The 24,325-nt window shown below is 53.8% G+C and overlaps 1 protein-coding gene across 1 annotated transcript in view; it reads left to right on the forward strand.

Moving 5' to 3' along the window:
* Positions 1-24,325, forward strand: part of SEPTIN11 (septin 11) — a 47,473-nt gene that overhangs the window by 15,564 nt on the left and 7,584 nt on the right. The window contains exons 2-6 of the mRNA XM_084264058.1: positions 15,153-15,267; positions 17,927-18,122; positions 20,193-20,379; positions 22,273-22,434; positions 24,201-24,297. Coding sequence (XP_084120184.1) covers positions 15,153-15,267; positions 17,927-18,122; positions 20,193-20,379; positions 22,273-22,434; positions 24,201-24,297 — 757 coding nt within the window. The remainder of the gene's footprint in view (positions 1-15,152; positions 15,268-17,926; positions 18,123-20,192; positions 20,380-22,272; positions 22,435-24,200; positions 24,298-24,325) is intronic.

Raw genomic sequence — 24,325 nt, forward strand, 5'->3', positions numbered from 1 at the left:
CCGGTTCTGAACGGCTCAGATCAAGAGGGGCATGGAACTCCTGGAAAGAGCCCAGTGCAGGGACACCAAGGTGATGGAGTGGAGCACCTTCTTTATGAGGAGAGGCTGAGGGAGCTGGGCCTTTTTAGCTTGGAGAAGAGGACACTGAGGGGTGACTTCATCAATGTGTATAAATAAGTTAAAGGATGAGTGTCAGGAGGACAGAGCCAGGCTCTTCTCAGTGATGGCAGCGTCAGGACAAGGGGCATTGGGTATAAGCTGGAGCAGAGGAAGCTCCCTGTGAATGTCAGGAGGAATTTTTCCCTGTGAGGGTGAGGGAGCCCTGGGCCAGGCTGCCCAGAGAGGCTGTGGAGTCTCCTTCTCTGGAGACATTCAAACCTGCCTGGACACATTCCTGTGGGATTCAGTCTGGGTGACCCTGCCTGGCAGGAGGTTGGACTAGATGAGCTTTCAAGGTCCCTTCCAATTCCTGATGTTCTGGGATTCTGTGATAGTGAGCTCTTTGAGCTCACTTAGAAATCGTAGCCTGACAGCAAGTACAAGAGACCTGGCAAAGTAGAAGACACAGGTGGAGAGCAGGGTAAAAGTCGTTTCTGAGCTCTGGCTGTGACCACTAGTGTTAGTTCCTGATACCAACCCCCTTAGTCATTGCCCAGTGCGCTCATGGCACTCAAATCAGGTGGGGTGTCGCCACAGCAGTTAGCGAATGACAGGTTTGTCTGCATGCTGGCATTTGGCTGGGAGGCTGAGGCCTGCATCTGCCCCAGCTGGGGACACACTGTCATTTTGGTTGCCTCAGTAGCTGTTCCTGACCCATTACAGGTAAAGGTGCAAGTGAGGAAAGGCAAATCATGTGCCCATTTCTCATTCTGGATGCTGCGGTGTGCAGCAGGAATTGTGTGTCCAGGGTTGACCCTGCCTTCCTTAGCAAGCTGGGGGTTCTCATGGAACCACCAGCGCTCTGTGCTGGCACAGACCCACTGCTAGGATCTAGCCCTGGGGTGGAAGCTGTGCTCAAACAGCTCCTGTGCCTGGAGCATCCGAAGAGCTACGCTGTGGCCTCATTGCCTGGGAGCCTGGAGCATCCGAAGAGCTACGCTGTGGCCTCATTGCCTTTATTATATATTCCCAGTTGCACCAACGAAACCATTTATTTAATTCCCCAGGAATTCCTGCCTCAGTAATAGAGCTGCTTGGAAAATAGGTCCCTGCAAAAGGAACTTGTTGGACAAGCCTGACATTAAGTGTCAGTGCCTGTAATTGGGGGGAAAAGATCCCTCCTGGCTGTGCCGGGTGCCCAGGCTCGTTTCCTTCGGGGAAGCCCCGTGCTTGCATTGGGGTGATCCTGTCTGCCCAAGCCACCTTTGGAGGTGGGAGGGCCTGGAGCAGGGAGGGAATGGCGTTGCTGTCTGATTTGTGAACAGTCTAAAGGTGTTTCTGTGAAGAAGCCTCTACTTTCTTCCACTTTTCCCCACCAATCTGGGGCAGAACTTCTTCCCAGTGAGGGAGCCCTGGGACAGGCTGCCCAGGGGGTGTGGAGTCTCCTTCTCTGGAGAGATTCCAGCCCCGTCTGGACACCGACCTGTGTGCCCTGTCCCAGGGACCCTGCTTTGGCAGGGGGTTGGACTCAATGGGCTCTGGAGGTCCCTTCCAACCCCTACAGTTCTTCCCTAGTGCCTTTGGAAGGATTTGGCCTTGCTAGCATCCTGCTCCTTTTCATCCCTTCACCGTGGTGGGTGAAGCATGAGATGAGAACAGCTGCTGATACAGGTTCCTCCTGAGTTAATTAGCAGATGAAGTCAATGGTAGCTGTGCTTTGCTGTCTGCAGTCATGGAGACCTGATGTACAGGGGTTGATGGTCTCTCTACCTTGGTGCTGGCTGGTGCTAAGAGGAGATGGGATTTCATCACACACACATCAGCCCTTGGTGTGTCTGCATGGTGTGGAGCATCTCTAACTTTGTAGCTGGCTTGTCAGGCTGGAGGGTGCAGGGAAAGTCATGGAAGCTGGATTTCTTTGCTGGTCTGTTTGCAGTGAAGGCTGAGGATGTGTTTTGGGCTATTTGTGCTGCATAGAATCATGGAATGTGTAAGGTTGGAAGGAACCTTCAAAGGCTATCTAGTCCCACCCCTGCAGTGAGCAGGGACATCTTCATTAGAGCAGGTCACTCAGAGCCCCATCAGCCCTGACCTTGGATGTCTCCAGGGATGGGGTCTCCTTCACCTCTCTGGGCAACCTGTCCCAGTGACCCACCACCCTCAGAGTGAAGAACTTCTTCCTAATACCCAACCTAAGTCTCCCCTGTTCCAGTTTAAACCATCACCTCTCATCCTATTGCTCCATGCCCTGGGAACACTTCTTCCCCAGCTTTCTTGCAGGCACCTTTCAGGGACTGGAAGGCTGATACAAGGAGCTTCTCTTGTATCCCTTGGAACTTCTCTTCTCCAGGCTGAACCAGTGCAGCTCTCCCAGCCAAAAGAGACCTTGGTGGCCTGTGCTGTGGTGGGGACTTGTAATTCTGTGATGTCCTTCATGTTGTGTTACTTGTGGTCAGTGACAAGCAGCAGGAGTGCAAGGAAAGCCTCTTTTGGGGTGTAAGCCTCTCTCCTCCTTTGGGGTGTGGGCAGGAGTAGCTCAACATAAGCTCCAGTGCAGAGAATAGGGATGGGGCAGAGAGGGGCTCTTCATGCCTGTGGGGGTCGAGTTCGATCTGGGAAGTGAAAGGCTTGTCTCTGCCTCAACCCAAAAACCAGAGCAGTAAAGCTCATGCTTGGATTCCTTGTGAGCAGAGAGTTAATCCTTTCTCCTGTTGCACCAAGTGTTTATTTAGCTGTCTCCCTTAAGCATTTATGGAGTTCGAACATTCCTTGAGTGTGTGTTGGGCAATGGCTGGTGTCCTGTCCGGGGATTCTTTATGACTTGGAGCATCCCCAGGATTGCAGCGGTCACCAGAAGCCTCTGTGGTCCTGCCCCTTTGCGAGCGCTGGGTGCAGGGAGGGCTGTGGGAACCGTCCCGTCCGGGGGCGGCTGCGTGCGGGAGAAATGTTCTGTCTTGCACGGCTTATCGCGTCTGGAGATGGGAGGTGTCTGCAGCAGCCTGGCTGCACAGCAGCGTGGCGAGGGGATGAAAACCCTGGTGTAGAGCGGCCTTCTCATCCCGCCTCTTCCTGACCATGTCAGTGCCCTGGACATAGATCCGATGTGCTTTTCTGTGGACGAACTGTGGCCACTGAACTCCTGCAAGGATGAAGCGCAGTGTTGCAGGGCAACCAGGAAAATTGGGAATTCATGAGGTGGAGGGAAGGAAGCACTTCAGCTGGAACGGGCCAGTGCTCCTTAGAGCAACGTCCTATTTGTGAAAACTCGTGTATAGGCCTTCGCAGGAAGGCCAAGACTTGAGGAAGGCAAGTGGGGAACGTTGCTGCTGTTGAGTGAGTTGAGAGCCTTCTGGCTGCTGTTCAGGACCGTCAGCGGAACGGTTCAACAGCCCCTCGGTGCACAGATGCAGTTAAACTGAATTCCACTTTCCCTTCTGCTGAGGAGGGAGAACTGCACGCTATTTGTGGTCCTGTCTGTGCTCTGATTGCTGACCTCTCCTTATTAATGATGTATGACTTCTGGGGTGCCCTAGAAGAGCTCCGTGTACTGCAAGGGGCGATGCACGTTCCCTTTTCATTTTCTGGCCAGGAAATTAGAGCAGACAATGAACCCATTACAGCCTGGCTTTCCTGCTTCATTTTTGTTGGTGCACACACTGGTAGCGAGAGTGAAAGCACTTGGATTGTCTAAATATGTCTTCTGGCCTCTTATTTAATACCCTTAGTGCTGTATGTTCGTGTCGTGTATGAATTTAAGAGCCTGACCCAGCTCTTCCCATTCAGTTGATAGTGGATGGACACTTCCCAAGCCCTGTCTGGATGCTGACCTGTCCTAGGGACCCTGCTTTGGCAGGGGGTGGGACTCTGTGAGCTCTAGAGGTCCCTTCCAACCCCTGTAATTCTGTGATTCCTCCCAGTAAAGTTTCCTTGGTAATTCCAGTGTGTATGTACCACTTGTTGGGACCCTAAAAGTCCTGGTAGGGATTTTCCAAGAAATGCCCTTCCCTACTCCATCTCGATCCTCCCGTAACACCAAGCCCAAGACAAGTTGCCACTCCACTGACCATGTAAAGTCACATCGCTGGGTTAATATTTCAATTCTTTTTGTTTCAAATCAAGACCCGTTTGTATTTGCTGCTGTGGTAGCTGGGCATTGAGGAAACCATGTATGTATTCATACCAGCTTTGTCCCAGAGCTTTGATATGAAGGCAGCTACTGTGATAAACCTGGACTCTTCAGTCCAGACTCCAGAGAGGGAGTAAAGAGATGCTGTGAAGTGATACACCTTTCTAGACACAGCTCTGCCTGCCCTACTTGGAAACTGGGGCTGTGCGGGCAGCTGTGGCACATCCGCGTGTGGGGCAGCACCATGCCGTGGTGTCCCCTGCCTGGCTCCAAGCAGGGCACAGGAGTACTGCCAATCCTACTGCTAGTAGGTCCCAGGGGTACTGAATTATCCAGAGCATGATACAGTCCTGGAGGCTGCCAATGGGAGCTGACAAAAACATGCCCTTCATGTGTGACTAGAGCTCGTCAGGAAAGAGAACGTGGGGTTGAGAGGCTGCCCTGCAGCACTTCCCAGGGAAAGTTTGAGGATGACACCAAGCTGAGTGGTGTGGTTGGTGCAGCAGAAGGACAGGAAGCCATCCAGAGGGACCTTGGCAGGCTGGAAAGCTGGGCCTGGGTGAACCTAATGAGATTCAACACTGCAGAGTGTCGGGTGTTGCACTTGGGCCAGAGGCATCCCAGACATAGATACAGCCTGGGAGAAGAGCTCCTGGGGAGCAGCCCTGCTGAGAAGGGCCTGGGGGCTCTGCTGGGGGAGAGACTTCCTGTGAGCAGCAGTGGCTCCTGCAGCTGGGAAGGGCGATGGGATCCTGGGCTCCATCAGCAGAGGGGGGGCAGCAGGGACAGGGAGGGGATTGTCCCTCTCTGCTCTGCCCTCCCCAGCTGGAGTCCTGTGTCCAGAGCTGGGGCCCAACACAAGGAAGATGTGGGGCTGTTGGAGAGGGGTCAGAGGAGCCACAGAGATGCTCAGAGGGCTGGAGCAGCTCCCCTGTGGAGAGAGGCTGAGGGAGCTGGGCTGGGTCAGCCTGGAGAAGAGAAGGCTGTGGGGGGACCTCACTGCAGCCTCCCAGTCCCTGAAGGGAGCAGAGGAACAGGAGGGGAATGGGCTTGTTAAAGGGCAGAGACTGGCAGGACAAGGGGGATGGAGTGAAGGGTTAGATGAGAGATTAGGGGAAAATTCTTTCCAGAGAGAGTGGTGAGGGGCTGGAACAGGCTGCCCAGAGAGGGGGTGGGTGCCCCGTCCCTGGGGGTGTTCAAGGCCAGGTTGGCTGGGGCCCTGGGCAGCCTTGTGTAGCTCCAGGCCTGGAGGTTGGTGTCCCTGCCTGTGGCAGGGGGTTGGAGCTCTGTGACCCTTGGGGTCCCTCCCAACCCAGACCAGTCTGGGATTCTATGAAAGCTGCTGCTCTTTGTTTGCAGTGGCCCTTAATCCGATTCAGGTATCAGAACAGTGCTGCCTCGTTAGGGTTTTATAAGGAAGCCTTATGGGCTGCCCCCCTTTCTAAAATAGTATCAGTGTTTTGTCCTCCTCGTGTTCACAGCCCGACCTGGGCCAGGGCTGGGGAAGCTTTGAGGAAAACCTGCCAGTGGGATCAGGTGATGTGTTCCCAGGTTCAGTTCCTGTGCCCAAGCTGGGTGTCCCGGAGAGCTCCCTGCAGACACCTCTGTGTGAGTGTTAGCAGAGGCTCCCTGAGCTCGCTCACACCACACTTCCCTCTGCGCCGAGCCCCACCTTGTGCAGAGCATAAACCCATTTGTTTAACGGCCCGCGGTGCAGCTGTTTGGGAGCTATTTTAAGTGCATGACAGTGGAGTACAGAAGGAAATGGCTGTTGTTGGCTTTTTCCTCTCTGCTGTGTCTCTGGACTACATCTGGATCTGTCCTGGTGTGGGACTGCAGCCAGAAGGGCTGGAAAGGGCAAGAGAACAGGGAGGGGGGGGAACAACTGTCTGTATGCAACATGCCTTCCCCGTCTCCCTGTTAGCTTCTGCCCTACTGCTCTGAGTTGGTCTTAACTCTTTAAGGCTACACGTTCTTGAGTTTAACCAAAAAACTCCACCTTCTCCCATATTTGCTGGTGTAAAGTGGCCTGGTGTGACCGGCTGACCTGTGTGCTGTATCTCCATGCACAGTGGGCCGTGGTCCCCACTGAAAAATGGGGCTGGTGTTTGGGGCTGGTGGGGGATGCTAAAAGGGATCTATCTGCCCTTCCTTGCCTGGGGCACCTCGCATGACAAAAGGCAGGGAAGCAGCTGGATATCATGGGATGTGTTTTGAAATGGGAGGAGCAGACCATTTTGAGCTGGGGAGCCTGGCACTGGAAAACAGCTCCCATTTTATTTCATCGGCCTCATGTGAGCGGTCAGAAAGGCAGCTAGTCCCACATCCTTCTGTCAGGAGAGAGACTGGCCAGAGGAGCACAGAGCATCTGGTTCTCATTGGGCTCTGCCCCTGGATGGTCTTCATTCTTGTTTGTCACATTAGGTCTTTTTTCTTTCTCTTCCCCCTTCCCTTCCTCTTTTTTCCCTCCCTTCAGTGAGTTTACAAGCCTTGCTGGAATGCACATATGGTCCTTATCATCCCTGAAGTCCAACTCTTGTAGTTTTTTCTTCGCTGGTTAGCAGTTTGTGACATCAGGGGGCTGTTAGAGGCATTAGTCACTTCTACTCCAAATAAAGGTCCGTGGTTTTTGGAAACTTATGGAGGAAAATGTCTTTTATGTCAGTTCTTGGCAGCAGTGGAACTGCTGGTGCTCTGAGCTTACGCTGCCCAAACGTTTTGCCTGGAAGACAAATGTTCCTTCTCACTCTGTATGGCCGCTTCTGACTTGTCAGATTTTGCTGACTTCCCTCTTCCCAGAGGAATGTGACCGTATCCTTTCCCTCCATCCTCCCGCCGAGCTGCCCCAGCGTGCCAATGTAAGCAGCTCTCCCTCCGCAGGCGCGGGAGCGCCGGCGGCTCCGTCCGCTGCGGGAACGCGCCCTTGCTGCGTGGCAGGGGCTGGAGCTCCCAACTGCAACCCGTTAATGGCTGGGGAGTTGGTGCTGCACGGCAGGGTGATGGGCCTTGTGCTTCCCACGCCGCACTGCCGCCTCCGTGCTTGGGGAGCGTGGATTGAGGCAGGGGTTTTGCTCTGGCAGCTGTGGGCTGGAGTGGCTTGAAGGGACTGTCCCCGAGTGTCATCCTGCCGTTCGCGTAGGGAGAGAGCGTGTGTCCTTCTCGGTTGCTCCTGCGTGCCGTTCCTGTGCCCACGTGAGCGTGTCAGGGTGTCTCCTCGGGGAGGGGGGCACCCTCCTTCAGCCTGTGATTCCCCAGATGAAATTTCAGGTCTCTGCAGAGCAATATTTCACACGAGGAGAAGCAGCACCCACCCCTTCCCTCCCCTGCCTCCTGCTGCTGAGTGCCACGTTTGCTTCCAGCCAGAATAGCTTCCCTTCAGAGTAACTCTTCCTGCTATCCTGATTCTCTGGGACCAGAAGGAAGAACCCCTGGAAGGAGGCTGTGGGGAGCTGGGGCTCAGCCCCTTCTCTGATACACCCAGTGACAGGACAGAGGGAATGGCTGTGAGTTGTGCCAGGGGAGGGTCAGGTCAGGAATGAGGAGACATTTCTTCTCCCAAAGAGCGGTTGGGCATTGGAAGGGGTTGCCCAGGGAGGTGGGGGAGTCACCATCCCTCAGGGTGTTCAAGGAGAGGCTGGATGAGGCACTTGGGGATGTGGTTTAGTGAGGCATATGGGCGATAGGGTGGCAGTTGGACTAGATGATCGTGGAGGCCTTTTCCACCCTTTGTGATTCCAAAAGCCTTTTTGTGTTCACTTTGACCTCTGTGGTTGCTGAGCAAGGGAGCTGGTGTTGCTGAGAGCAGGGAGATGACTTGTAGGGCTCCTCGTTGTGTTTTAGACATTGCTGGAGGGCCTGGGCAGGGGGCTCCGAATGACGCAGGCTCTGTTGAGAAGCTGTGTGCCCCACAGCTGCTACAGCCGAGCTTCGGAGCCAGGAAGAGCAAGGTAGTGTACCGAGGCCTGGCCCGAGGGGCGAGAGCTGGAGCAGTGAGTCGCTCTGGGATGGTGGCTTCAGCCTTCTAGTTTCCTCCCTCTCTCTGATGAGTCTTCTGGCTTACTTCCCACGTTCAGCTATGGGAGGAGTATGTACATCTCCCAAAGGGGTTTGCTCTCCCTGATCAGAGAGAAGGAGGGGGAGGAACCCCCAAATGACCTCCTGGACTTCAGTAGCTTATGGAGACATCTGCCCCAGTCCACAGCCAGTGGGAGAAACACAGAGCAGGAACTCCCCCTCTTCTGCTGGTGACACTGGTGGTTATCCAAGCCTCAAACAGCAACAGCCCTTCCTCTCCTCTCTGGTGGATTGCCATGGGCTGTTTCCCAGTGGCATGGCTGCCCCGGCTGTGGCACGGAGGGAAAAGGAACCGTGCTTGCTTTTGGTTTCCCTCCTGTACTGTTGTGCTCGAGTTGCCTTGTCCAAGAATTCAGGGTTTAACCATCGCCTCAGTCTGTATAAGGAAAGGATGGGGGTTGTGGGATGCTATTTCAAGGAATTTCAGCAATGAGCTTGGCCCTGGCATAGGCTCAGGGGAGGCTTTGTGCCCCATCCGCAGAGACCCCAGTTCCCGGGTTTGACACACGATAGACCCATCGCTTGCCAACTGCTCTCTGCTTCTGTGCTCCTCACTGCTCCTGTCTGAGTAAAAGTATCCCTGAGGTGGCTGGTTTTGGATGTAGCATCTAAGATTACTTCAGAAACATGGGAACATGCTTCTTGTAATGGGGCAAAAATGTAGCTGGCCTGAGCCACCGACAACAATAAAAGCTTTCAGAATTCCTTAAAGGTGCCTCCTAAGTCGTGTGGCCTCAAATAACTAAACACTCGCTTCATATTTGTGGTTGAGCTCAATATTTTGCATACCAGCACTTTTCCCTCTTGAGTTTAAGGCTTGTTTTTGTTTTGTTTAACTCTTTGGAGGCCATGTGAAGCTGACCCCCCCCCACCTGACAGGAGCAATGGGAGAGCAGGGTGGAAGGGAAACATCCTACCAACGACCTTAAAGCAGAAGGGGCTCAGCCAGGAGTTTGTGTGGGCTGAGGGAAGAGCTGTCAATGTGGTGAAGTTCTGAGTGAGGAGAGCAGACTGGGCAATAAATGCTGATGTCCTTGTGGACCATCCCTCAGGGTTTTAGGAGTGACATGCTCTTTTTCTAGGAGATGAGGGACTTAGCTTTATTTCAGATCAGCTACCAAGCACCTTCTGAAGTGTAAGACAATAGTCAGATCTATTACCTCAACCTGGTGTGCCAGAAAACCTCTGGAGAAGTGACATGTTTCCCATCACAGGACTCCCCTTTATACCCACCTCCCCATCCATACATGGGCCTGCTGTTGCTGGCTCCAGGGAGGAGAAGTTCCTCCTTATTCCCGCCAGCTCTGCCAAGCTGCCGTGGCATCGAAAGAACAAACTGATTCTCTGTTTTATAGGCTGCCCAGGGGGTGTGGAGTCTCCTTCTCTGGAGAGATTCCAGCCCCATCTGAACACTGACCTGTGTGCCCTGTCCTAGGGACCCTTCTTGGGCAGGGGGTTGGACCCCATGGGCTCTGGGGGGCCCTTCCAGGGAGCTGCAGCTTTCCCTGTGCTGATCTCGTCCTTGGCTACTGCAGCGGCAGGCGCGGAGAGGTGCTTGGCAAGCAGTCGTGCTTTTGGCACGTGTCAGAAGTCAGTGCTTCCAGACACACAGACCTGTGCCCTCAGCCCAGCTCAGGGCTGGGACCCCTTCCCTGGGGAGCCTGTGCCAGCACCCAACCCCCCTCTCAGCACAGAACCTCTTCCTGACACCCAGCCTGACCCTCCCCTGGCAGCTTCACGCTGTTCCCTGGGGTTCTGTCCCTGGTCCCCAAAGAGAGGAGACAGATCGGCGCTGCCCCTTCGCTCCCCTGGGCTGGCAGCCACAGAGCCCATGAGGTCTCCCCTCAGCCTCCTCTTCTCCAGGCTGGACAAACCCAGGGCCTTCAGCCTCTCCTGCTAAGCCTTCCTCTCCAGATCTTTCCCATCCTCAGTGCCTCCTCTTGACACTCTCTGATAGTTTTGTGTCCCTCTTGTCCTGTGGTGCCCAAACCTGCCCCCAGGACTGGAGGTGAGGCCGCCCCAGTGCAGGGCAGAGTGGGACAATCCCCTCCCTGGACCGGCTGTGCCGGGCTGGATGCACCCCAGGATGTGGTTGGCCTCCTGGCTGCTGGGGATCTCTTAGGACTTTGTTACTGTGGGTGACAGCTGGGGCTTTGTTGTAGTCCAGGAGTGCATTTAGGTGTGGTGTAGGAGAAATAAGGAATGCCCTGGGGAAGAAGCTGGTGAGGCAGGGTGATGGGAGGCCTTTCCACTGGGGCTGCAGTGGCTGAGCAGCACTGCTGCCTTCCTCTGGAAGAGGTGCTCCATGCCAGGAGGGATAAATGCTGCAGCATTGCTCCCCGGCACGTTGGGTGCACCCAGGAGCTCTGGGCTTGTCTCAGGGTGGGGCATGAGGCTTTGCTGATGTCAACCTTTGGCCACCCTTCAGATAGAGGTGCCTTGGTAACAGGGAATGACTCCCTTGGGATCAAAACCCAGCCCCCTGACCCTTCCCAGGAGCTTGTCCCAGCCTGAGCAGCGCAGCCATCTGACGTAGCAGCCCCTTGTTTCTAAAACACGTCTGTTTGGCCAGACTGGAGGTGTGACTCACCCGCCTGTGCTGCTGGCCCTGCGCTGAGCAGTCCTGCTGCTGGCTCTGCAGCTGAGGTACCCCCATGGATAAAACCTGAGCTCAGGAGCTTCCCAGGGTTCCGGGTCTCGCCCTTCTGCAGGCAGCCCCAGGGCCGCAGGCTGGTGAGCTAATAAAGCCAGAACTGCCCAGTCCAACACGATGGGGCCAACTGGTGAAATTGCCTGTCCTGGTTTTGCTGGTGGGCATCCTTGGCAGGCCTGGGCTAAAGGGACCACGGAGCCTTGTTGGGGGGATGGGTCTTGCAGCTTCCAGGCTGCTGTCCAAGCCTCTGCTGCATGGAGAGCAGAGAAAGGCTGGCTTTTCCTCCCTGTGTCAGCATCCTCAGGGATGGGCAGGAGCCAGCTGCCACCTCGAAGAGGGCAAAAGCGAGACCAGAGGCCTGGTTGGCAGTGGTAAGAGGTTGTGCAGTGTGTGTGCCTCCCTCTAGTCCTTCCCCTCAGAGAGTGGCAGCCTCTGTATCCCCCAAAAAAAGTGCTGGCTCCCCAAGCCCTGCAGGCCCTGGAGCTGGCTGGTGCGTTGCACTGCACTTTCATTTGTGTGTTGGAGGGAAATACCCAGATACACCAGGTGACAGGACAAGGGAAACAGCCTCAACCTGCCCCAGGGCAGGGTCAAGTCACATGTGAGGGAAAAGCTCTTCCCTGGCAGAGTTGTGGGGCTGTGGCACAGGCTGCCCAGGGAGGGGCTGAGTCCCTACCCCTGGGGGTGTTTAACAGAGGGGAGATGAGGTGCTCAGGGAGCTGGGTCAGCACAGGACAGGGATGGTTGGACTCCATGGGCTTAAAGGGCTTTTGGAGCCGTGTGATTCTGTGAACTCAGGTCCCTTTGGCTGTCTTGCTCTGCTGAAGTCACGCATCCGTGATGCTTGGGCGGACAGGCGTGGACCCACTCCTCTCACAGAGATGCTCTGTGGCCTGGGGAATACCAAGGGCGGGGAAGGCTTGGATTTGTGTTTCATCCCTGCCCATGCCTTGGGCCTGACCTTTCCGTGAGCGTGTTGAGGTTTTGGGCAGATACTGGATGCTGTTTCTGCCTCCTGTTACCCAGCCTGGCTTGTGAAAGTCCCATGGGCATTGGACAGAGTAGGGCTGGCTTTTGGTTATTCCAGTGTTGATGTTTGCCACCAGCAGGACCAAAAAATAAAGGGGGGTGGGAGGAGAATTAAACCAGCAAAGGTATGCAGCAAAAAATAACTGACACAGATGTAGGAGATGAGTCGAACTCCTGTTCCTGCTGAGTAACTGATGATGGGGCAGCGCTTGCTTTCCTAAAATACATCCAGGGAAGAGATACTGGTGCTGTGCTGAGAGATGTTCAACACCCACGGCTTTCTGTGAAGCCTCTGAGTCACAGACACCTATTGCTTTCTGGGATCTGCTCCCAGCTCCCTGCACTTAATCACAAACACGAGCCCACTGGTCTCTTAAAAATACTAATGCTGCAAATGTGGAATTTAACCCCTTCACATCCTGCATAAATCCCAGCGTCTCATTCCATGACCTGGAGCTTTTTCCTGGAAAGTCAGTCTGGATTAAGTGAGGTTGATGGTATCTCTGTGTCTTGTTTGCTGTGTTGGTTTGGGGTTTTTTCTGACTTGTTGGAGAGGAGCTCTGGAGAAGGACCTGGGGGTCCTGGTGGATGACAGGGTGGCCATGAGCCAGCAGTGTGCCCCAGGGGCCAAGGCCAATGGGATCCTGGGGGCATTAAAAGGAGCATGGCCAGCAAGTCAAAGGAGAGGATCCTTCCTCCCGCTCTGCTCTGCCCTGCTCAGGCCCCACCTGGAGTGTTGTGTCCAGTTCTGGGCTCCCTGGGATCAAACAGACAGGGATCTCCTGGAGAGAGCCCAGCAGAGGGTACGGAGGGGGTGAAGGGCCTGGAGCATCTCCCCTGTGAGGAAAGGCTGAGTGACCTGGGGCTGTTCAGCCTGGAGAGAAGCAGCCTGAGAGGGGATCTGATCAATGGGGATCAATAGCTGAAGGGTGGGACACAGGGGACATGGGCAGCCTCTGCTCAGTGTCTGTGGGGACAGGACAAGGGGCGATGGGCTCAAGTTGGAGCACAGGGAGTTCCCCACCAATGTGGGGAAGAACTTCTTCCCAGTGGGGGTGAGGGAGCCCTGGGACAGGCTGCCCAGGGGGGTGTGGAGTCTCCTTCTCTGGAGAGATTCCAGCCCCATCTGGACACCGCCCTGTGTGCCCTGTCCTAGGGACCCTGCTTGGGCAGGGGGTTGGACCCCATGGGCTCTGGAGGTCCCTTCCAACCCCTGTGATTCTGCGATTTGTTAATTACCTCTTTTGTGACACAGCAGTAGCTGCCCAGCATGGCGAAGAGTCCGGTGTGCTGGGTGCTGTTAATGCTTCAGACCAGCCTGGGTCAGATGTTTAAAAATGGTTCGGGTGTCAGGCTGTGTGTGCAGCACGGCAGAGATGCCCTTTGGCCCTTCCGCTTCCACGCAGTGGTGGCACAGACTTGGACACTGCCTTTTTCAGACAATTTCTGTGGTTTTGGGGCAGTTTTTTACCTTTAAATCTGAGCTGCATTTTCATCAGAGCTCGGCCCAGATGTAACTTCATCCTGCAGTTGGTGGCTGGTCTGTGTGTTTGGAGGTTGGGATGCTCAGCGGTTGTGCAGAGAGCAGGAAGTCCTCCTCTGCTTTTGGTGCTTATTTTAACAACCAAAGAGTGTCTTTTTTTTTCCCCTCCATGTCTCATCCAAAGCCTGCTGATTTTGTGGAAAACAAAGCTGGTGCTTCCAAAATCTTTAAACTTGGCTGAGGCTGCCCATGGCTGTAATTTAGCTCAGTGACACAGCCTAGGTAGAGCGGCTGCTGGGAACACTTGGGTTTGGAGACAGGTTAGTGTCTTCATCTAAGGACAACAAACCTTTGGAGGAAAACACTGTGTCAAATAACAGCAGAGCCGCTCTTGGGCTGCTGAGGAGGTTTTTATTCTGTTTTTTTTAGTCTCTGCTCAGGATGTAGGCTCAGGAGGTAAGCATAACTGTGGTGTGCTGGGGGAAAGATAACAGGGCTGGCTGCTTTTCCCAAGCCTCCCTGCGAACCGCTGTCCATCTGTTGTGGAAAAGGCCTAAAGAAAGTCTCTTCCAACCCTCACGAGGTTGGCACTGCCCCATCACCCTCTGCAGAACAGCCTGGGGGTGGGTGATGTTACGGGAAGAGGAGAGCGGGTCAGGAGGGGCAACCCGCACCTCATGGTGTGCCAGCCCTTTTCCCTGCTGAAGGCACAGAGGAGCAGCGTGGTGGGCTTTGTCAGTGGTGCAGGAGTGCTGGGAGCAGTGCCCTGCGTTCTCCCTTCCTGTCGGATGAGGCTGTTTGCAAACAAAAGCATCTGCAGAGCATCGTGCCTGGCTGCTCCTTCCCTTCCAGCTGAGACCTGTGAAAGCTGGAGAGACGTTCAGCTGGCTCCAGAGGGGTGATGCCATCTCAGCTCCGTCCTGCTGCGGCCAGGGGTTGGGAAGCACAAGAGTGGTGTGTTCCCTTCGTACTGCTGGGAGGATAGAGCAGGCCTGGGAGAGTGCTCCGTTCCTTCTGCAGCCTGAGCCAAGGAGCGCACGAGCTTGGCTCTCTGCTTGCCTGCACGGGTTTCTATCGGGAGCAGAGTTTGGAGCCACAGCCAGGGCTACGTTGGAACCTGTGCCAATCTCCTGTGTGCTGTTTGGGGAACTGGCCTTGCTGGGTGGTTTGGAGAAGCTCCCGTGCTGCTGTGGGGGAGTCTTGGAGGGAGGGGAGCGGAGGTTGGCTGGTTTCTGCCACAGAGCTGTATGGTGGGCACAGAGGAGGTGGACTCCACCGCTTCACCAGTCAAACAGGAATGGTCTGCTCCGAGCTGGGACTCGTTCAGTGTGTCCCTTTGAGGTGCCTGCCAAAATAATGGTTGGGTAAGCCTCAGGAGACGGGACTCTTGAGCCCTCAGAAATGATGTTTGGGTGTTGCAAATTGGTGCAGAATCATGGTGTGATAGTCTTGGGCTCCAGGAGAAACAAGGGGTGGTGTTTCGGTGCCTTGGGGATGCTTTAGCTCCTGAGCCCCAGAGCAGAGACCTGTATAGAAGTAAATGGAGAGCATGTTTGGGAGGCAAACCTAAGGCAGAGAGAGCTTGTGTCCCAAAACCTCCCGTGTCACTGCTGTGTGGTTCTGACAGGACTCAGTGCAGCCTTTTCTCTCACAGCCCAGTGTAATGCTTTTCTTCTCTTGTCTTACAGAATGATGACCTTAGGAACCTGTCCCTCTCTGGCCACGTGGGCTTTGACAGCCTCCCTGATCAGCTTGTCAACAAGTCAACGTCGCAGGGCTTCTGCTTCAACATCCTCTGCGTGGGTAAGTCCCTCTGAGCCCCTGGGTGGTCAGCTCCCACCACGGGGTGCATCTGTATCCACAAAGCCTCGTGTCCTCCCTCTTCTGAAGAGTAAGGCCTGAGTCATAGAATCAAGAGTGCTCTGGGTTGGAAGGGACCTCAAGGGTCACAGAGGAAACTGAGCGAACTTGGGAGCTGAAATGTATTTTTAAAAGAACATTGACTTGACTCTGCCTTTCCCTGGGTTGGGTGCGGAGGCTGTTTCAGTAACTGGTGTTCCTTCCCTTCCAGGCTTTGCCTGCCTGGTTATATTCTTAGCTTCTCCAGTTGGAAGCAATGCTGTTTTTAGTCTCCAAATGATGTACTTGAGAACAAAGCCTGTCACCTGTTCTCTGCTGTGTTTAATCTGCATGCTGCAATTTGGGTTGATAGCCTCAGCTAGTAGGTCTCTTCTGAACCCCTTCAGGGTGTGACATACAGGGAGGCAAGTCTTTCTCTTGGCAGCAGAGATATCCAGGCTCTCGTGGTGCTCTGTGGATACCACGCAGTTGGAGGTCTGTTGCTCAGCCCTAGGGAGCTCTGTGCCAAACTGGTGTTGACCTACTGGTGGATCTCTTCAGGATTATCCCAGAAAACCAACAAAACCCGTGGGTTTCACTCGTAGTTTGGTAAAACAGGCTATAAACATTGTCTGTGGGGGTTGGACCCGATTGAGGTCCCTTCCAACCCCTACAGTTCTGTGATTCTTTCCATTCACTGTTCATTTAAAACCGGGAGATTGGAGTATTGTCCCTTCTAATTAGTTATGTTAATTAGCTGGGAAAAAAATATCCCTAGCCCTCTGGCTGTGTTTTATTTTAAAGCAAGTAGAGAATCTGTCTGCAGCGTGGGGTGAGCTGTCTGGAAAGGGATCTGGTGACAAACCAGGCTCCTCTCCATAGTGTCACGTGTCGAAGAACGGGATAAGAGAATAGTTCTAGCCCATTCCAGCCCCTCACCGCTCTCTCTGCAAAGAACTTCCCCCTAATCTCTCATCTAACCCTTCCCTCCTTCAGCTCCACTCCATCCCCCTTGTCCTGCCAGTGTCTGCTTGGCTGTCTCTTTGGCTGGAGCTGCATCAGGGTGTTACTTCAGCCCCCCGGCTCCCAGCACAGGTTGCAGTAGCGGTTTCAGGGTGTAATTACTAAGCAAACACTTCTTGACTTCAAAATGGGATTTAGGCTAATGCTTTCATCCACGTTACTAATTGCACTGGGGATTAGTGGACTGTAATAGTTTTAAAAGTTGGTATTTAAGCAGTGTGCTAGTTTAGATTTTTTTTTAAAACCTTTTTATGTATTTCCCTGTCTGAATCTGTTACTGGCCAAGTTCCACTGTGGAGCTTTTTGTGGGTTTTTTTGAAAAGGAATGGAAACCGAGCTGGGGAGGAAAAAGAAGTGGCATAAAAACTAGAGAGACTCAGATATCTCATTGGGAATCAAATTGAGAGAATTTACCAAGGAAGTTAGAGCAGAACTAGGACTTACCTGCACTATGCAGAAGGAAATTAAGTATTTCTGGAGTAAGAATGGTTCCTTGCTGTCCTGAACACAGACATTGCTTGCAGGGTGTGAAGGGTTGGGGTTCTTCATGCTATCAAGCAGGAAGGGAGCCTGTATCACCATCGTGTCATACCAGTGTAAGAACCATGGGCAACTTCAGCTCTTGCCCATGATTCTTACATCAGTATGACACAATGGTGATGCAGGCTCTTACACTGGTGTGACACAATGGTGATGCAGGCTCTTACCTTGGCATGAGATGATGCTGCTGTCCCAGCGTTTCTGGGAAAGAGGTGATTTTTCTCTGTCTTGCACTGCTGGTGTAGCAAGCTCAGTGTGTGGGTTCCAGGAGCAGTAGGCATTTGCGGGTTCATGGTGGAAGGAGCCCTCTCCTTTCTCCAAGGAGCAGAGGAGTCATCTGACAATGTCTGTGTTAACAGTTCTTAAAATTGTCAGGTTTATTTTATTTTAAATTCCTCTCCCAGTCCAGTGCCTCCTCATTCTTCTGTTTCCATGGGGAATGTGAGCAGAACTGTTACTGGGAAAGGCCGTGTGCCAGTGCATGTGAAAAGAACCCCCTTCCCTTCCCAAACCAATGGCAAGTCCCCGAGGTCAGCGGTGCTGGGTATCTCTGGTGATGCCTCTTCTGGTGTCCTCACTTGTGATTGCAGTACACCTCCCTTGAAAACCCAGCAGTGGGTGGCCACTTTGAGCTCTGAAGGCATCTGGGTTAGTTTGATGCCTGCCAGGGGTAGCAGCTTTCACCTAGCAGGGGCTTCTTTCGGATTCACATCCCCAGCATGTGGTGCTTTGATGGGGTGTGTCTGCAAGGCGTGCTGCCAAGACGGAGATGCAGGTGGCGTGACCTGTGGAGATGTATTCAGAGCCTGGCAGCAGCAGCCAGAGCTGCTCTCACCTCCCAGTGTCTGCAGAGTCCCTGCTGCAGTCCTGGGGGATTGGTAAAGATGGAGACTGTCTCCAAAGACATCTGTTCCTGCAGGGATTATTTTGCTGAGCTGCGTGCACATAGCCTAATTCCAGTGCTGCCTGGGTGGAGTAACTCCTTAGCCTGCTGAACACAGTGGAGAGGGAGGTGAGGAAGGGCAGCTGGGCTGTACTAATGTTGCCTTTGTCTGCTTAGGCGAAACTGGCATCGGCAAGTCAACCTTGATGGACACTCTGTTCAACACCAAGTTTGAAAGCGAACCCGCGACACACAACGAGCCTGGTGTCAGGTTGAAAGCCAGGAGTTACGAGCTGCAGGAGAGCAACGTCCGCCTGAAGCTCACCATCGTCGACACAGTTGGCTTCGGCGATCAGATTAACAAAGATGACAGGTAACTTTCATTGGAACTCACACTGTAGCACTCCCTGTTCACACCATCACACGCTGTTCAGGTTGAACTGGGCTTCAGTGTTGTACCTGGGTGCTGATTGTCACGCTGCTGGCGGGATGTGAACGTTCCGGGCAGCCTGTGCAATCCCTTGTGTCCATCCACGTGGACTTTTGCTCTAGTCAGTCCGTGATCCTGGCTAGGACACCAGTTAATGCATTTCCCATACGTTAGGGCCACCCATTCCCTTGTTGCAGTAATCCCAGTTCTCTCTGGAGGGTTGTTTGCCACCCTCATCTCAGCCCCTTGCCAAGCAGGGGCACGCTGTCTGGCCAAAAGCTATTAGGACAGTAGGTAGACAGACAGCATAAGCTCTTGGGAAACGTGAGCTGAACATGGACATCTCCACTGAGATCCCTGTGAGCGTGGAGATGAGTGGGCTCAGCTGCCCATCACGTAAGGAAACCTGGAGGTCTCTAAAAAAGGTTTTAAGGTGCATTTGGAATTCTGCTCACCCTTAGGCCAAAAGGCAGCTTCCACCTCTACTCTGCACCTCCCATGCCTGGCTAACCCTGCAGAGCCTCAACAGCGAGGGACACGTGCTGGCAGGGAGAGCTCTGCCTGTCAGACACTGCCATATGCTCTCGGGAGCAAGCAACAGCGGCTTGGAGCAGGTGCTGGGAGTGGGGACACTGCAGCTTGTCACTGCTGGGTCACTGCTGCCTTCTGCAGACGAGAAGAGCTGGTGGTGGTGGTGGTGAAGCCCCTCCAGCTTCTCTTGCAGGCACTTGGGGAGAGAGGCAGGGCTTATGGATGCTTTGCCCTGCTGTGTCCTGTCACACATGGCTGCAGTGGGTAGTGGCTTGTCCTGCTCTGAGTCCTCCCAGTCCTTTATTCCACTGGGGTTTTTTGTGGTGCTTCCTCTAGTAGGATCTCCCATTGCGAGGCCTTAGTGCTTACTTGGCAACGTGCCTCTTGCTGAGGTTTCTGAGGTCTCGTGGTCAGAGGTGGGCTCTCCAAAAGCAAAGAAACCAGAGTGTTGGTGACATTACAAACCCACCTAGTCCTGCTCGTGATGCCTCCCTACTGAGCAGTGCTTAGTACTGCCTTGTGGCTCTCCCGTGCAGCACTGCCCTGCCTTGTGCTGTAGCTCTGGCTTGGTAAACCAAGCAAGAGCCTGTCCTAAGAGCCTGTCCTGCCCCTCACCAAGGGTCTTGAGCAGCTGCTCCAACAGCTGCACAGGCATCTGGAGCAGAGGGTCCAGACCGGAGCCTTGCTGGCTGCCTGTCCAAAGGGTGCTTCTGGAGGGATCTGAAAACTCCTGACAGCCTGTTTCCTTCCTCCCCTTGAGGGAGGGCACTAACACCATTGCAAATCCAGTGCCAAGGGCAGAGGCAGTGTTGTCTCAGCGCCCTTCCTCAAGAGATGCCTTGGGCTGGAGATCCTGTAGCTGCCCTTGGAGGGAGGGACAAGCAGAAAAGTTCCCTTTCTGGTAGCACAGTCAGTTAGATCAGGACTTGCCATGCTGCACAAAGGTTTTTTCCTTCAACAAAATTGTCCCCCCAAAGCGTGCAGACGATGCTCTTTGCTTGCAGGCTTCAGCGCCTGAGAAGCCCCTTTTATCCTTTTCCCTCTTCAGATCACAAACAAGGTTTTGGCCAAGCTAGGGTGAGTGGTGGTGGCTTCACGTCCAGATGTTCTTGGAGGACTCCCAGTGACGCTGGCAGAGCAGCAGCTCAGACTTTCAGTGGAGACACTGCAAAACACGTTTCTTTTTCAGGGTAGGAGCCTCGAGGGGCTTCCATGCACCTCAAGCCCAGGGGCTCAGCTGCTTTATCTCACCAACGGGCCCGTGACACTCTCCCCACACACCAGGTGGAAACCCACACATGTGAAGGGGGGCTCTAGGTTTGGGGGGAGGATCCCAAGAGCAGCACTTGGCCCATAACATAGAGAGCACCCAGGAAGCTTCTTCCCGAGCGCTGATGGGTGACCCATCAGCTGCCCCATCAGCTTCGTGCTGTCCCAGCGCGAAGGCTCTGGTGTTCTCTGTGCCCTGTTTTCTCTCCTCAGCTATAAGCCTATAGTAGAATATATTGATGCACAGTTTGAGGCCTACTTGCAAGAAGAGCTGAAGATCAAGCGATCTCTGTTCAACTACCACGACACCAGGATCCACGCCTGCCTCTATTTCATTGCTCCAACCGGACACTCGCTGAAGTCCCTAGACCTGGTCACCATGAAGAAGCTGGACAGTAAGGTACTTGCTGCTCCTGTTACGACCCTCACATGGCTCTGGTAGTGCTTCTAGGATCTCACTGCAAGCTTAGTTAAACCTGTTGAGAAAAACACTGTCTGTGGGGTGTTGCAGAGGTGCCCTGTGAAAACTGTACCTTGGGCTGGCTGCTGGAGTGGGTCGTTACTTGCTCCTTCCTATGCCGCAGAGATTTGTTAAGCATTTGGTCTCCTGACCTCTCCCATCCTGTCTTGGGTTGGGGAACTTGGCCGCTTGCTCCACAGCTGCATGGCCATCTGAGAGCAGGAGCAAGGCGTTAGCATGCACCTCTTCAGGAGGATGTGTTAGGAGACCACCGTTCTTCCGTTCCTGTGGTTTGATTCAGCCAAGCTTGCTCATGACCAAAAGATCAGTTGGCAGTTGGAAAGAGAGGGAAGTGTGGTTTTCCTCCTTAAATAAGAGTGTGAAGCTGAGCACTGCTGGTTCCAGCACTCAAGTGCATGGCTGTCATCTCTATTTCACTTTTTATAAGAACCTAATTAATCTGTCAGACAAAAACACCCAAACCACCACCAACAAAATAAACCCCAAAACCCCACCCACAACCCCCCCCAACCTGATTTGTTGTGTGTGAGATAAGAAGTAAATGTAAACTGCTTTAGGTCATCTTACTAATCAATGGAAATCAAATCAGAGTGCTGTGTCTGTGTGCCCTGACCGCATCCAGCTCGACACAAGCAGCGATTTGACTGTCTGTGGCAAATGTAGCATCATTCTGACCAGAAACAGGAAGAATCTGAATAAATAGGTTACTCAGCACGTGCTTTTAGTCATCAGGAGGGCCAGGAGCCCAGCTCGGTTTAAACTGTGGTTTCTTACTAGACACTTGCAAACAGGTTTCACCTCTCTACTGCTGGGGAAAGTAACGGGGTATTTGAACTGGGCTTTCTCTGTGCTGCTTTACATCCTGATGAAGCAATTTGTTGGAGTCCACGTTGCACCTTTGGCTCATCGGATCCTGGTGCTGTGGAGGATAAATGATGACAATGGCTCTTTCTGTATCCTAGAGTGGCCTATTGATTGGGTTTTATGCAGTGATGGGGAACTCTGTGCTCTGCTCTAAGGAAGTCTCCATAACCCTATTTTAAGTAAAGTGAGCTAATTGGCATTCACGTCCTCTCCTTTGGCAAAGAGGGATTTCATAACTTCAGGCCATCCTCTGAGCAGAATTAAATGATGTAATATAAGAGGATTTTCAAGTACTGTAGTTAAAATCCCTTCGTGTAGCTCAATATCAGCATCTTCCTCACTACAATTTCTGCCTGCTGTCGCAAGGAAAAGCAAATCCTGCAAGATCAGGGGAGTTGTTCTGCTGGAGGGAGGAGTAGAAAGGAAAAGGAAGTGGGATTCCTTGTCCAAGTGTGTTCTTGCCCTCTCCCAGCAAGGCAGACGCTTGCGTGGCCACTCTGTGCGGTAATCCATGCTGAGGGCCCCGTGCTCTGTCCCTTCCCTTGGCCCTTAGCTGGTGTTGCTGTTTGCCATGCTGCTTCCCATGTAGGAAATAGCCCATCTCAGGAAAAAGAAGTGGTAATTTCCACTTTTTTCTTCATTTTTGGAACAGCTTGTGGCAATCTGAGAGCATTTCCTGTCCAGCCAACTCAGATGAGGGGAGCAATGCCACAGGGCAGGAAACAGCACGTTGCCAAATGGCATTTGACTTCTTTTGAAGGCTATTACTACTGCTGCCTGAAATTGTGCCTGTCACCAGCAGCCCTGGGAAGGGGCTTCTGCTGGGGGAACACGGTGGCTGGTGGCACTCAGAGGGCTGTTGCTGCGGGCTACACGCCGCGCTCAGTCCTCTCGCACGCCGCGACGCGTGCGGCCCTGTAACGCAGCTGCACTGCCCTTGCCCTGCAGGTGAACATCATCCCCATCATCGCCAAGGCTGACACCATTGCGAAGAACGAGCTGCATAAGTTCAAGAGTAAAATCATGAGCGAGCTGGTCAGCAACGGCGTCCAGATCTACCAGTTCCCGACGGACGAAGAGACAGTTGCAGAGATAAACGCCACCATGAGCGTAGGTTGCTTGTTTTGGGTTGTGTGGGCCCATCCCTGAGGGCCAGGCACATTCTGCCGTGTTTCTTTTGGCTTTAAGACTAAGTAGACTGGCCAGAAGGCTTTTGGATCTGGAGGTACTTGTGGTGTGGGCTGCTTGGCTCAATCCTCTCCACTGAACGGCAGATGATTCTCCTCCAAGCATGGTTTTTTCTCATATCCTTTCCCTACTGTGGCATTCCCACCTCGGGGAAAGGAAGAGGATGGAAGGCAGGGCCCTGCTGTGGTCAGGGCAAAGGGCTTGAGGTTTGGGTTTCCTGTCCCACACCGGCCACTTGCTGCTTAGTTGGGGGGTGATTCACTCCTGCCTTTGTTTCGCCTTCCGGTGGGTGAGAGCGGGGCCGTCGTCAGGGATGCTTCAGCTCTCGGCAGGGCCGGTGGCCGGCAGCAGCGAGGGCTCTGCTCTTGCCTCCTTCCCTTCCCTCCAGCGGTAGGGGTGGGGTTGGAGGGCAGACAGGGCTAGGGTAGACCAGACATTTCAGTGGGATTTACAGAGGGAAGGAACCGCTTCCTACAGGCCTGACTTGGAGTGCAGGGGGAGAGAACCTCAGCTCAGGGTTTCTGGCCCTGACGTGTACCACAGTGGTGCTGACAGGGCCCTTGAGTGGCTTTAGCGGGGCATGTAACACCACAGGGCATGTGCCAACCCTGGAGCAAGCCCTAAGGAACCTGCTCTGGCCAGGGGGATTGGGCTCGATCTCTGGAGGTCCCTTCCAACTCCTACAGCTCTGTGAAGTGCACTCCAGAGCCAGTGCAAGGGCGATGGAGTGAAGCTGGAGGAGGGAAGGGTTAAATGAGGTATTGGGGGAAGCTCTTTCCAGAGAGAGTGGTGAGGGGCTAGAACAGGCTGCCCAGAGAGGGGGTGGGTGCCCCATCCCTGGGGGTGTTCAAGGCCAGGTTGGCTGGGGCCCTGGGCAGCCTTGTGTAGCTCCAGGCCTGGAGGTTGGTGTCCCTGCCTGTGGCAGGGGGTTGGAGCTCTGTGATCCTTGGGGTCCCTTCCAACCCAGACCAGGCTGGGATTCTATGATTCCCACCCTGCCTGTGACCGTGGCTTGGCTGACACAGCACCTGCTCCCAGAGCTCAGGCCCAGCCTTTTTTTGGATGCTCTGAAGGCAGGGAGAGCACCAAGGGGGTGGGCTGGCAGCAGGAGCCAGCTCCCTCCTGGCAGAAGCTGTGCTTCTGGGAGTAGATCCCAGTTTGCCACCACCACACCCGCAGAGAGACTGGGATGCAGCAGAGCTCGGTGACTCAGACACACCAGCCCAGGGCTGGGCTGCCTCTGCTCTTCCCGTTGCTCACAGCTTCGCCCTTTTTAAAAGGAAGCACTAGCAATTATTTCTAGCAGCAAAAATCCCCCGCCTTTCTAGGCCACCTTTCTTGGAAGGACCTACTTGATTGTCCTTTTCTTAATTGTTTGGCAGTTATTTTTCCCCCTCTGTGTTGAGTTCCAGTTTGTAAGACTACTTCTGTGCTTGAGAGAATCGTGCTTTGTAAGTACAGGAAAAAAGAACTACATCTCTTGAATTTTTAGGGCTTTTTACCCTTTTTGGGGTAGGTTTCTCATCCAGCCTGTCCTGTCACTCTTTGTAAAGCACCAGAAGACTTGCAAAGGCATTCAAGTGAACTAAATCCAGCACTGCTGCCACAGTAAACAGCTTGCTTCCGAAACAAGCCCTGGCAAGGCAGCAAAGGAAATCCCTAACCTTATTGTTCCTTTCCTTTTATAGGTCCACCTTCCTTTTGCTGTGGTTGGCAGCACTGAAGAGGTGAAGATCGGCAATAAGATGGCAAAAGCCAGGCAGTACCCCTGGGGTGTTGTGCAGGGTACGTTCCCCAAGGTGTGAATTGAGAC

Source organism: Gallinula chloropus (assembly GCF_964237585.1).
Source record: "Gallinula chloropus genome assembly, chromosome: 4".
Taxonomy (NCBI): domain Eukaryota; kingdom Metazoa; phylum Chordata; class Aves; order Gruiformes; family Rallidae; genus Gallinula; species Gallinula chloropus.